The sequence below is a fragment of the Mastigoproctus giganteus genome, chromosome 10, assembly GCF_048544385.1.
Source record: "Mastigoproctus giganteus isolate SK-2022 chromosome 10, ASM4854438v1, whole genome shotgun sequence".
NCBI lineage: Eukaryota > Metazoa > Arthropoda > Arachnida > Uropygi > Thelyphonidae > Mastigoproctus > Mastigoproctus giganteus.
The window spans coordinates 207,389,065-207,402,008 of NC_143584.1; the positions used below are offsets into that span (position 1 = coordinate 207,389,065).

Below are 12,944 nucleotides of genomic sequence, written 5' to 3' on the forward strand. Positions count from 1 at the left end.
GTATATATTTATTCACAGTTTGTATGTATATACAGATTCTGTGACGTGTCGCATGCATAGAACCTGTTTCTCCTTCCATGGACGTATTTCTTCCCACACTTTGACTTTTTTAGCCTATTTCTTACTCTATTAGCTTCCCCACTTCTCATTTTGTCCGGATATTAATGGTATGGCAGTGTATATATATTTTTTAATATTTCTTTTTCATAAATCTCTATACGAAACTGTCAACCAAAATACGTTTATCGTTGTCGTTATAGGGTTTAAGGCGCATCAGCACCCTAGATCATATTGCGCCGTATATAATATATCTGTATTGAGTGTGTTCCTTGGTCGATTTGCCTGTCTGCTGGACGAAAGATCCGAGTTCCCGAGAGAACAGCTTATCCTGATTATGCTAATTCCCTTTCTTGTGTTCGAAGGAGAAGGACAATCCGAAAAACTATCAGAAATAAAAACAATAATTGTATTACAGCTTAATGCAACAGTAAGGGTTATACTTGGCAAAGCGCAGTTCTACCGCATTCATCATTCATTTTTGAAGGATATCAAAACAAAGTTGATAAATCCCACGGGATGCGAAACAGTAGAGCGAGAGAGAGAGACAGATAATCTTTATTGCCCTTCACAGCCATAAGGCCAGGGGTTTACAGCCTCCCGATACTTCCGGGATACTCTAACAATTATTTACAAAATGAAACCAAAAAAGGTAACTATACAAATGAAAACATATTACAATACAAAGGAGAGAACTCCTCCCAAGAGTTAGGTCTGATTAAGCTGGCTTATCATCGAGATAAGAGCACCAGCTTAATCAGACAGAAGCAGATGGAAGGTACAGATGAGCCATTGCTGATTAGTCCTGCTTTTCATAATTTTTCCGGCATCTCCGGTCAACGGCGAATTTTTTTATGTCGGAGTCGGCTTGAGCATCTGCTGAGCGAGAAGCCTGTCCGAGAGATGTAGTCGTGCTGAACGGGGGTAGAGCTCGGGATTGGCCCTTAGTAGTAGTAAGACGAGTAAGTTGATGGTCCCTACAATTAAGCTGCTCGTCTTATAAATATTTACTCTCATATAATACACCATACCTCATTAGATCTCAGTTATGCGCAAGATGGTGTAAGTTGGTAATCTGCCCTAAACACAGCATTAGAGCAGAACAGATCTGATTCCCATTCTCGGGGATACGCCTAATCTGACTGACTGACTTATTTGGTTCTTTTACAAAGCAGATTCATTTATATGAATATTTCTAACATACTTATACCAGAGAGAATTATTGCACCAAAAAAATTCCATTCCAACAGTAGTTCTCAAATTAAAAATTGAAATAGTCACAAAAATAAAAAAAAAAGAAGAAAAATGACACTCAACTTCTGCAGCGCGAACGCTTGGGCAGCTCCATACACAAGGAGATGCACTCTGACGCTCACTGAAGAAAGCGTGCCACTTCCACAATAAAAGAACTAAAATAAAGACAAGAAATCCACGAAGTACGACTTATTCAGGGAACAACAACGCTTGTGAGTTCCAAAAGAATCGTATTTTAGTCGTTGACGGCTCTCCAGTAAAACATCAAAGGATGTTCGATTGGGAAGCAGAATGGAAAGTAACGAAAGGGTAAAAAAATTTCGCAAACACGAGAAATTAACCGCCAAATACTGTCACGAACAGCTGTCTAGTAATTGTAGGATACTCCTTGACATATGGGTGATTTATGAATATTTTATGTATTGTAAATTTTTTTTTATGAAAACCCGAAATACGAAAGGTGGTGGAACTTGAAGTACTTAGAACTGTGCGTGGGTTGAAGGTTGAGAAGATAAAAGGAAGTACTTGTTGACATTAGACGTGAATTACTGTAGATTGTAATTTCAAGGAAGTACGTGTGAAGGGAGGTTGTTCCAAAAAACGAATGGTAAGATGAAGGGATAAATGAGGAAGAAGATAAGTTGTTCTGTGAATTTTAAGTTTGTAAAAGAATGCTGACTAGTTGGAGCATGTGTTCGGAATTGTTTTGGAAAAGAGAGAGGGAGAATTATAGAAGCCACTTCAGAAGAACAGTGCCCATTGAAGTATCTGTAGAAAGGGCATGCACCAGAAGCAGAACGTCTATCAGACAGAGTGGAGAGACATTGTAAGAGATGAGTCATTAATTAACCTAACTGCTCTCTTTTGAATGGAATCTGTGGAGTGAGGCTATGGCAGCACCGACAGATGAGAGAACCATATTCCATGGTAGGGTGGTTTTAAATATCTGCAGAGTGAATAGGTGTTGAGAATCAGTCTCAGTTTTTTAGATGCAGAGGAAGCAGTATTTGTGATGTTCTTATGTCAAGAGAGATTAGAAGTCAGGGTAATCCCTAATAAATATATGTGATTTGTCTAAAACTCTAAGTGTCGGCGAAGATAAGCATAGGAACAGACGGATCCTTTTTGCGAGATATAAAACAGGACTGAGTTTTAGAAGGATTGAAATTAACTAAGTTATATTCACACTATTGGAGATCAGCATTTAAGGAATTGGTAGTGGATATTCGAGGAATTGAAGTTGTTTGCACAGAGTAAGGTTTCTCAAACTGGAAAATGGAAGGCAATGTGCTGTCTTCAGCAAAACTATGGATAAGATTTCCAGTCGATGGAAGAAGGTCATTAATATACAAAAAGAAAAGAGTGGGAGGAAAGAACTGAAACTTGGGCAACATCAACATAAGTGGAGAAGTTAGAAGACAGAGAGCCGTCTATCATTATCTGCAGTGAGCGGCCATTTGTCAGGCTTTCCAAAAGGCCTCCGGGACCCTCGCTCATATGCCTCTTTTATCATAATTATTGTATACGTATTTACAATTCTTTGTAAGTCAAAATATCAAAACAACAATTACAATAGTCTACTTGACTAATAACAAAAAACAATTAGGCAGCACAACCTTTAACCTCGAGGGGGGGACAGCGTCTCCGCCCTCACCAGAAAGAAATGGATATGCAATCACAGAAAAGAGTCGAAAATTCATAAGATTTATTTAGAAAATCTTTATTCCAAACACGACTGAAAGCTTTTGAAATGTCAAGAGTAACTGCTCGAGTTTCACCAAACCTTTCCGTTGAATTTATCCATAGATGGGTAACATAAGTATATCACCACTGGATCGACACTGACGGAATCCATACAATCATTGATCAGATGAAAGGTTTCTAGATAGTTTTAGAATTTGCTATTAATAGATCTTTCCATTATTTCAGAAAGAGTAGAAGTACAATGGGACGATAACTGAATGGGTGGGATTTGTCACACTTTTTAGAAACTGGATGGATATGAGCAAATTTCCAAGCAGAAGGAAAAACACCAGTGAAATAAGAAAGTGTAAAAGGCGACACAGAAGAGAACTAAGCCCAGGAGCACAGGTTTCAAAACAAATGAAGAAATACCATCAGGACCTGGAGTCCAAAATTCTTTTCACATCCTTTGGACGGAAGACCACAGGAGGCATTGAGTGGAATCTGTTGGGATTGGTAAGAGGTGGTTTACCAAGATCGCCAATGCAAGAGTTAGAAGGAAGGTAAGGTGCAACGTGGCAATAGAACCATCAGGTTTTAACAGAGGTGGGAGTACAGATTATAACAGATTTACAGAATTAATACAGAATTGCGTGGAACATGTACAGTAATTTCTTTTTTTTTTTTGGCTAAAACTTGTACACAGATATTAATATAAATATAGTTTACAAAACTAATGTTCTATTTAGGTGAAAATATATTGGCATGCCAAAATTATCTCAGCATCGTCAACATTTCTTTGATCGCATCTTCATATATTGAGTACAGTAGGGTGGTAGGGAGGGACATTCTCTACTAAAACTTCTGCGTAAATTTTCATTAGGAATCGCCCATACTGGAAACAATCCAAGATTTAGCAATCACCAGATGATTTGGTGTAAATTGGTCGCTCTTTCGGGTTATTCCAGAGATGTGAACTAGATGTTGTTCACATCTGGTTTCTGAACAGATTATGGTATAACAGTAATGTTCACCTTCTGCTATCATTGCTTGTTACCTTTAAGGGACTAAAAACCATGAAATTCACCTCTAGACTGACTAGCTTCGCAACGGTGTCAATAAAACTCATAAAAATTCTCGCTAACTGGAGGAGACTAAAATTATTCTTATTTCTTCATATCCCCCGTACATAGATGATCATGATAAAGCTGTTTCAGGATTTTTAAGAATTCTGGTATCATATTTACCTTTTTCCTCTCAGTTATGTGAACCTTTTTAATACAAAACCGTGGTATCAATTCATATTTTGTTAGGAGTTTGCGAGTCAGTTTATAGAAACTGGGCTCACTACATGTATTGCGATTAAATTATTATTAATTTAGTATTAAATCGAATATTAAATAAAGTCTTTTTAGGAAAATCCCGTTATCTTTTCTAAATAAATGCTCGCGATGGTAAAGTAAGCCGCTTAAAGATAATTTATTTATGCCTCTACAAAGATGTCACAAAAACATGGAAAACAAGGATGCTTTCAAGAATAATGTGCATCATCTCTGGATTTTGATCCAATTTGAACTTATCGCAAGAAATTTGTGAACCAGTTTTATAGGTTTATTAGAGTATCTAAACTTACTAATTTTTAATAGAATAGTATGCTTATAATATATGAATACTGTAGTTACAATTAAAAGCCTGAATATTCATCATTCATAAAATTGCGGAGTTTTATATACATTTTCTAAAACTATTCTTACTTCTGTTCCTTATATTTTCTCTCTACAATCATTCGTTGTTTTTCTGAGGTTGCTTAAAGTACAGTACGAAGTCGAAAGCTGTTAACAAATGTAGAATGAAGGAGACACAGACTCTATTAAACACATACTCAGTGTTATTTAATGAAGGATTTGAATACGAAGAATGTGTGTACATGGAAATTAGGCACGAATCAAATCACAAGATGCGAAAAGAAACGAATTCACAAACGGGAAGTTAAAAATCGATGTAGAAGTCTGAGAAATATTCAAAGTAAACCAAATAAGGAAGAACTATTTTTGAACCCTGTTACCAGATGCGGAGATTCGATAGTTGGAACAGATAAGGAAATGGAAATCATGAGGAGAGAGAGAGCTGAGGAATGAATAGAAATGCGCGTACTACATATCATACGAAAATGCAAGAAAACTTGTTTAATAGGTACGGGCCTTGTGATTTGAGCAGGCCCTACGATCAATGGAGTAAATTGGCTGTGACAGCCATTTGTATGCATTTACGTGTAACCAAGGTAATGATTATATCGATCCCTCTACTCGTCACGTAAGCGAGATTTCTGAACCTCTTCATGCGTTCTTGAGATAAGAAAATCCGTTGATTATAGCAATTCGTAGCCAGTGTAGTCGTTGGTGTACGGGAATGTGCAAGAAGGGAAGAGAGTAGCTTTCAGAATCTGCAAGAACTTAGACTTTGGATGGGAACTCATACCGTTGTTTGGGACGACCCCTCGCTATCAAACGCCACACTTTCTTACGGATAAAGTCAATACCGTTTCATAGTTAATCTAAGTGATCCACAGAAGAATCATTCAGAAATCCAACGAAGTCCAGTAACTTTTATTAAAGATCGTTTATTTTTCTAGCACAAGAATGGTCCAGATATGATCATTGCCAAAGTGAAAGAACTTAGAGTTCTCCTGAATCAAATATGAAATTTATTCCCCATTACCATAGTCGTTCTCAGTAACCAGAAAAAAAAACGCCATTCTTATTCTTATTCTAATGAATAAAGATAATCGAGAAGGTCAAAGTTTTGGTACATCACAATTTCCTTTTTTTTGAATTTTAAGAAGCCTGAGTTGTTGAATTACTAAGATTAAAATGAAAATTATGGATTGAAAATAATCATATTAAAGTGTTTTAAATGGATGCTTACAGAATGTTAAAATGATAGTTTTTTTAAATTGTGAACTCTGGATTTTTCTTGTATCTTCAGCTACACTTTCCAATTTCAGTAAACTGACATCGATTGCTTCAATACTCAAAAGAAAAGAAACGTTCTAACATGCAACTATTGTCAGAAGTGCGTAATCTGTTTTAGGGCAATCGTCAATCAATATGTATACTGGGAAATAGAAACATTTTCTTTCGGGAGAATGGGCATTCTTATCTCTTTGATATGATTTCATTTGTTTTTGTTTCTGTTTTTTTCTTTTCAATCGATGCATTTGGCTGTATCGTGTTTGTTTTATAACTTTAATCCTACAACTTCCATAAAAGAACCTCCGTTTCAGAACAGATGTCATAACTTATTCTATGTGTGCATATGACAGTTATTACGATTGTATCCTTCTGCCATCTTGATGAAAAACTGCTCTGTTGGAAGTTAGAAAATATTATAAATGGACATTTTAAAATTGGAAATATTATATATCACTGTTTGGTTCAAAAGAAATAACTTTTTTATTTTCATTTTAAAAAATATTATTGTAATACGTTGTAATTATATTCTCTCGTGGTACATGAACTATTCAAAAGGAAAAGTTTAATTTAATTTTAAAGCATTTTTTTCTAAATTTATTTTTTAAGATTGTATTTTGATTTATTATAACTGTATTCTATATTTGAATATCGTTCTAAGTGGATATGTTTTTTCTTTTTATAATATTTTTTATATTTTTATAATTTGGCAAAGTTCTGTTTATGTATTTTTCTGTGTAATAAACTATTAAACAGGGTAATTTAATTCGATTTTCTCTTAAATTAATCGAATTTTTCTGTTTTCTGTGATTAGCAGAACTGAAAAGTAAACAGCTAATTAAAATTTGACTAGTGCATTATTAATTGATAATATATAAAAAGTAATTGTTTTTCTTCGCTACACGCACCTCACGAGAGAAGTGCATTAACCTATCGGCATGAATTTTAGTAAAAAAGTTTCCTAATAAGTCCGGGAAATCATGAACACAATTGACGCTGTTGTTTCAAATTTGTAGTAGTATTTGTGCAAATAAAAACTGGAGAAAGCTGTGGAATTGAATTAGTCCAAAAGCCTTCTCCAGGACCAACAAAACATTGAGAAAATATGGTGTCCACTCGATTTTTCCTCTCTAATAATGCCCTGCGATAACTCTAACTCAAGATGCATATAAAAATTAAATCTCTTTCAATTTCTTGTTCGATTTTAATTAAATTCAGAATGATTTCATAGGACTTTTAAAATAGAGTCAAATTTAATTTTTTTTCTGTTCAGGCCTATAAAAATTCCTTACATCATGGACGGGACTCAAACTCAGGTCTTTTCCACCCGATGTGCTACCCACGAGAGGTTAATGAACTGATAGATACTACATTATTATAATACGCGGTAGATTAAGTAATTTATTATCGAAATGATACAATTTTAAAAGAATTGAATCACCCCAATTCCAAACAAACTAGTTTTGGCTACGTTTCGGGAACTCACTTTCTCGTTAACAGGTAAGGCTTCCAGCTAATTTTGAGAGTAACTCTAGGGATTTCTTCTTAGCCGAGTTGTCAGGAGCATGAGTAGATAGCACATGCTCTTTGAGTTGAGCAGAACGGGATTCAAGCTCCTGACTGCTAAATATGGTCGATCTCCTAACCAGCACTGGACCAGCGTGGCAAATTATATGGTCCTTTTTCCTCAAAAGGACCATATGATTTGGAGGAATCTTACATCTTGCAGTGGATTGATAATGGTTACAGTTTTTACCTATTGATTTTTCATCAGATATATTTATTTATGTCGATCTAATAATCCATAACAGATTGAAAAGTTTAGAACTATCCTGGAATATACTCTCAAAATCGGTGCTCCTTCGCCCTTAACTTTGGAATCATCCTAGTTTCCCTCCATAGTATATCCCTGTACCCAAAATTCGCCAGATTTGCCAAGCAACAACAGCATCTCATGAGCTACACTAAGTAAACCCAAACTATATACTGTATATACTATACAGGCGCGCGGGTGCATAAGTACACGTGCCTTGAGTGACCGGGGTTCAAGCCCGTGACTGCTGAATACGGTGCTATTTCTTGTATTCTGTCCATCTTGTGAACTCCTCTGACCGTTTGTCGTCCCGGAGTATAAACAGATTATTATTATACAGGCAACCCACTCATTCCACCCCAGTCTTCCCAACAGAACCAAGGGACTCCACGCCGGGATCACCTTAACGGATAAACCGTTCCAACTAATTTTGAGAGTATCTCTAGGGATTTTTCATAAATTATTTTCACTTATTAGCATTATTTGTATTGTAAATAATCAAATAGCATTATAAAATTGAAAACTAGTAGGCGCACTCATCAAGCAACTTTTATTAAAGTAACTTTTATTAAAGATCGTTTATTCTCTGCCCCCATAGTCCTAAAGACGAAAAACAGCGAGCTCCCGAAAAGTACCATAAACAGTTTAAGTGTTGAAATTGAGGTGGTTCAATTCCTTTAAAATTGTATCATTTCGATAATAAATTGCTATAGTATCTATCAATTTATTAACATAATAAGGCCCTTGTGTGTAGCACATCAGGTGGAAGAAGATCTGAGTTCGAATCCCGTCGATGACGAGAGTATCTTTTATGGGTCTTTTTCACAATGTAGCTGATCCGGAAACTGGTTTTTCGTCGAGCAAACAGAAAATCATCCTCAGAACACACGCAATTTACAGTCAATACAATGAAGCAACATGGCCTTAATTGCTGATGCTCCTAAATCCCAACAACGTAATAGTTTTTTACCATTCATAAGAGAATAATAGATGAAAACGCCGATTAGATTAGCCCATTTCCCTCTTACTTTTGAAGAAGAATCATTGATCAAGTGCACAGAATCCCCTATCCACATGGACACATAAATTAACATACTTAACTACTCACATGTTATTGAAGGTGTTTTAATTCTTCAAGAATATTTGTAGAAAAGAAGTTCCACGAACTTTAAATTTTCATTTTCAGTATTGCTTTGCTGTTACCTATCGGAAGGAAGGTTCGAGACAGTACGAGTTGAAAGCGGAGACGGAAATGGATTGCAATACATGGATTCATGCAATAGATAGCGCAAGGTAAGATATCTATTTTTGTTTCTTTTCTATATGTTAAGTGTTTTACATTTAAGCATTATTTCTACGTTGCTTCAAAGAAGAAGACGAAATTTGAATGTAATAACATAGATTTCCTTTCCAAATTTATTTTTAGGTGAAAGATTTCTCATATGAGTTGCAATAATAGCCATTAACTTTTGACAACCCCTTCCTTTCTTCCAGGCCGTGCGTACCCATTAACTGTATGCAATATTTCATTAATGTAATATGGCAACTAGCTTCCTTCGTACCTATAATTTCTTCCACTTATTTTATGTTGTCGTCACTTTAATACCTGCTAGATGGATTATAAATATTCCAGCACTCAGGAGTAATTGCTTATGATATATATGAGTGCGTTATATTTATGTATTCATTCACTTTATTAATGGTAAGTAATAAATAGACGGATGCCTTAATCTTTATTTATGTAATAAAGGATATAATTTTGAGATTATATTTGATACTAATCATGCGTATGTAACTCATAACGAATTTATTAGTTTTTGGCACGCTTTCGACAATTCAAGAAATTTGTTGCCCCTGTAAAACACGTTGCCCGGCATAACTCTTCGGTAATGCAAGGAAGTTACAAGCCAAAAGTAACCCAATTGTACTACCATATAAAAATATTTAGCAACATGACTTTACGTTACATAACTACAGTACTGCTCAAGATGTACGATGGCTAACTTAAGGAAAGTGTATATTGCATGGTCATAATTCCGCCAGTACTCTGAAGTTGCTTTTTGACTTAAGGTAAAGTTGGATTGCATTCAAATTAAATTTTCAATGTTATGATTATTTTCTTGTTTAATTTAGGGTTCACAGAAGTATTCCTACAATAGCTCAGTAACTTCCGCTGAGTAGCAAGCCCTCCTGTAGGTATAATGTATCACTCAGTATGTTTATTTTGGTCATGTGAGGTGATTGCCTTTAGTCAGTGCGATCTTGGTATCTCTGCCTTGTATATTCTATGGCCATTGAACTTAAAAGTATAACACGAACATTTAAAAAACTTTGTCATATACTTCTTAGTCGTTGAAATATGGTTCATCTGCAGCCCTTCATAATATGGAATCTGTATATAGACAATGAGACTCGTCTCTCCCAGGTATAACAAGCTAGAGCTTGCTATCTGGGAGTCTAAAACACTGATGGAATTGCTGTTCTGGTGACACTTGTGAGTCAAGTGGACCGAAGTTTGATGACTTCCGATCGTTCTATGACAACCAAATCCTCTGCTTGCACGTTCACGATAGTGTAACTGTTAGCAGCTCTGGGCATAACCCCCGAAATGCTATAGCTGGTATACTGGAGGTGACCATCCAAGTGTGAAACAACGTATGCATGGGTCGAGGCGTGGTGTCCATACTACGCAGAAGGATGCAGCCCTTCTGTGTCACCAGGCAATACTAGATGGTAGATGACACTCATCAACCAGTGCAATAATACTACTTTGCTTATTGGAGGCTCGAAACGGCGGGCCCATGTTTAATCTCCATAGCAAAGCTCGAGGAATCCCCATCTCGTCCGCCATGCAGTATGACTGATGTCTTTTGAGGTTATGATGGGCATCACGGTAAGATCCAGTCTTTCTTACATTTCGAGGGTACAGCTCTAAAACGGAGTTCGCAGGCTGGCCGCTAGATAGTACCTCCTGTTCTGGCCGAACTTATTGATACATCTACAGGAGGCATCCGCATCGGCTAGTGTATAATCTCACTACCTCTACTCTGACAAATGGTTACTGGAAGGAGTCCGAGTAGGGTGTATGCGGGCAGGGGTCATTGTCGAATCCACGTTATGTCAAGGAGTTGGGTATATTCTTGCCGTATGTACGGCACATCCAGAAATTTCATTAATTCATATAACATATACCCCCTCTCTACTTTTACGTAATTACTCAATAAATCATGAATTGTCAAACTAACAAAACAACCTTAACTGCGAAAAGATCTAAACCTCCAAAAAACTTCCTCAATCATTTCAAAATATACGTGGTCTGAGTCTCTATGATAACCATTTTCATCTCCAATCTGCCAACTCTCATTTACTTCTTCTCACGAAATTCCAATTATCGGTTTCCTCAACCACTGCTCATCTCAGCTGACCTAATTATTCGCCGTATGTTACCCTTCGCTTCAAAGGTTATACTTGTGCTTATGTCCCCTCTGATATTCTTTGTCAGAGACTTAGTAATTTGGAATATCCTCTGGCTTCAAATCTCTTTACATATTCTCTCCGATTCTTCTGCTGCCTCTATCATTCTCCCAACTCCACTAATCACCCGGACCTCTTTTAGTTTCTTTCTTTGAAACATAACTTTCTCAGTTCAACTCTCCTAAGCGCGAGGTAATTTTCCTTGATGATTTTAATGTTCACATACTGGTTCCAGCTGGGTTCCATTTTCTATTCTCATGGACTCCCAGCTAGTCTAGATGCTGAGGCTTTTGCAATTACTAATGACCTCGTACAGATTGTTTATTTCCTAACAGAATACCAGAGAATCCTAACAACACATCTAACGCTCTACCAACAACCCTTCACAATACACGGTAGAGGTGAATGGCCCTCTAGTCACCTCAGATCAAAACTTTTGATGGTCTCTTCTCTAGTGGAGCCTTTCTCTGATGACCAATCTCAGTCTCGTGTTGTGTGACATAACAACAGTGCAAAATGCGATGATCTTCAAGATTTCTATTCTTCTACTCCTTGGTTGGATTACTGTTTTAAATCTTATGATGTCAATGTTTGCTCAAATCATATCGGTGAAATTTTTGTTTTAGGGATAAAATCCTTTATTCCACACTCCTCCTTAAAATCTCGTACTTTATTTTCTGTCAGAAAACCGTGGTTTTCTAACATGTTTGCTATGGCTGTTCAAGAAAAAAGAATGCTGCATATCTCAATTAGCTCGCATCCAAATCTCCAGGTTCATTTTCTGCTTACACTAATTTTTCAACAATTGTGAAGTAGTTATTAATCAGTCCAAAGGTAGATTTTGAACAGGCTAAGAGTAGATACTTTCTTCTTTTTCAAAAGTAGTCGAGCATTCTGATCTCTTGTCAAAACTATTGGAATGCAACTTTTGCACTTCTACACTCCCACCTCTGTTAAAATCTGATGGTTCCGTTGCCAATTGCTAAAGATTAAGTAGATTTACTAGCATCCCACTTCTCTTCTAACTCTTGTATTAGCGATCTTGGTAAACCATCTCCCACCATTTCCAGTGCACTTCACTGAATTCCGTCTGTAATCTTCAGTCAAAAGCAAATTCTATCTCTAGTATTGCTGCTGATGAAATTTCATTAAATTCGACCTTTCTGTTTGAGAACTTGTCGCTTCAACACAAGGCTTGTCGACAAATCTTCAACTTGTCGAATATCAAACGCTACCAATTCCTTAATTGCTGATCTCTAGGTAATTTTCCAATGCAGCGAAAATATCTTAGTTAATTTATGCCTTACACTGTCTTATATCTCGCAAAAAGAACTTTTCTGCTCCTATACTTACGTTCAACGACACTGAGATTTCTAGACAAGATCGCATATCTCTGTTAGAGCTTACCCTGACTTCTAATCTCTCCTGGCACAAGCACATCACAAATATTGCTTCCTCTGCATCTAAAAAGCCGGGTTTTTTTCCCACTCTTGGAGTTACTTTTCTTACAACTTTTCTTTTCTACTCTCTCTGTAGAAATTTTAAGTCTGTTTTAACGTGGAATGTTATTTCCACGTCTCGGGCAGTGTCCCTCCCCCAACAACCTCTCTCAGGCTTCTAGACGCCATTAAAAAGAAAGCGCAATTAGGTTAATTAATGACCCATCTCTTAGAGAGTCTCCATTCTCTGTCTCA

At 36.5% G+C, this 12,944-nt stretch overlaps 1 protein-coding gene across 3 annotated transcripts in view; it reads left to right on the forward strand.

Moving 5' to 3' along the window:
• LOC150079816 (ras-specific guanine nucleotide-releasing factor 2-like) overlaps window positions 1–12,944 on the forward strand; it is a 303,084-nt gene that overhangs the window by 95,135 nt on the left and 195,005 nt on the right. For all 3 annotated transcript variants that reach the window (XM_090383592.1, XM_090383594.1, XM_090383593.1), the window contains exon 2: window positions 8,963–9,069. In XM_090383592.1, the coding sequence (XP_090239718.1) occupies window positions 8,963–9,069 (107 nt within the window). The remainder of the gene's footprint in view (window positions 1–8,962; window positions 9,070–12,944) is intronic.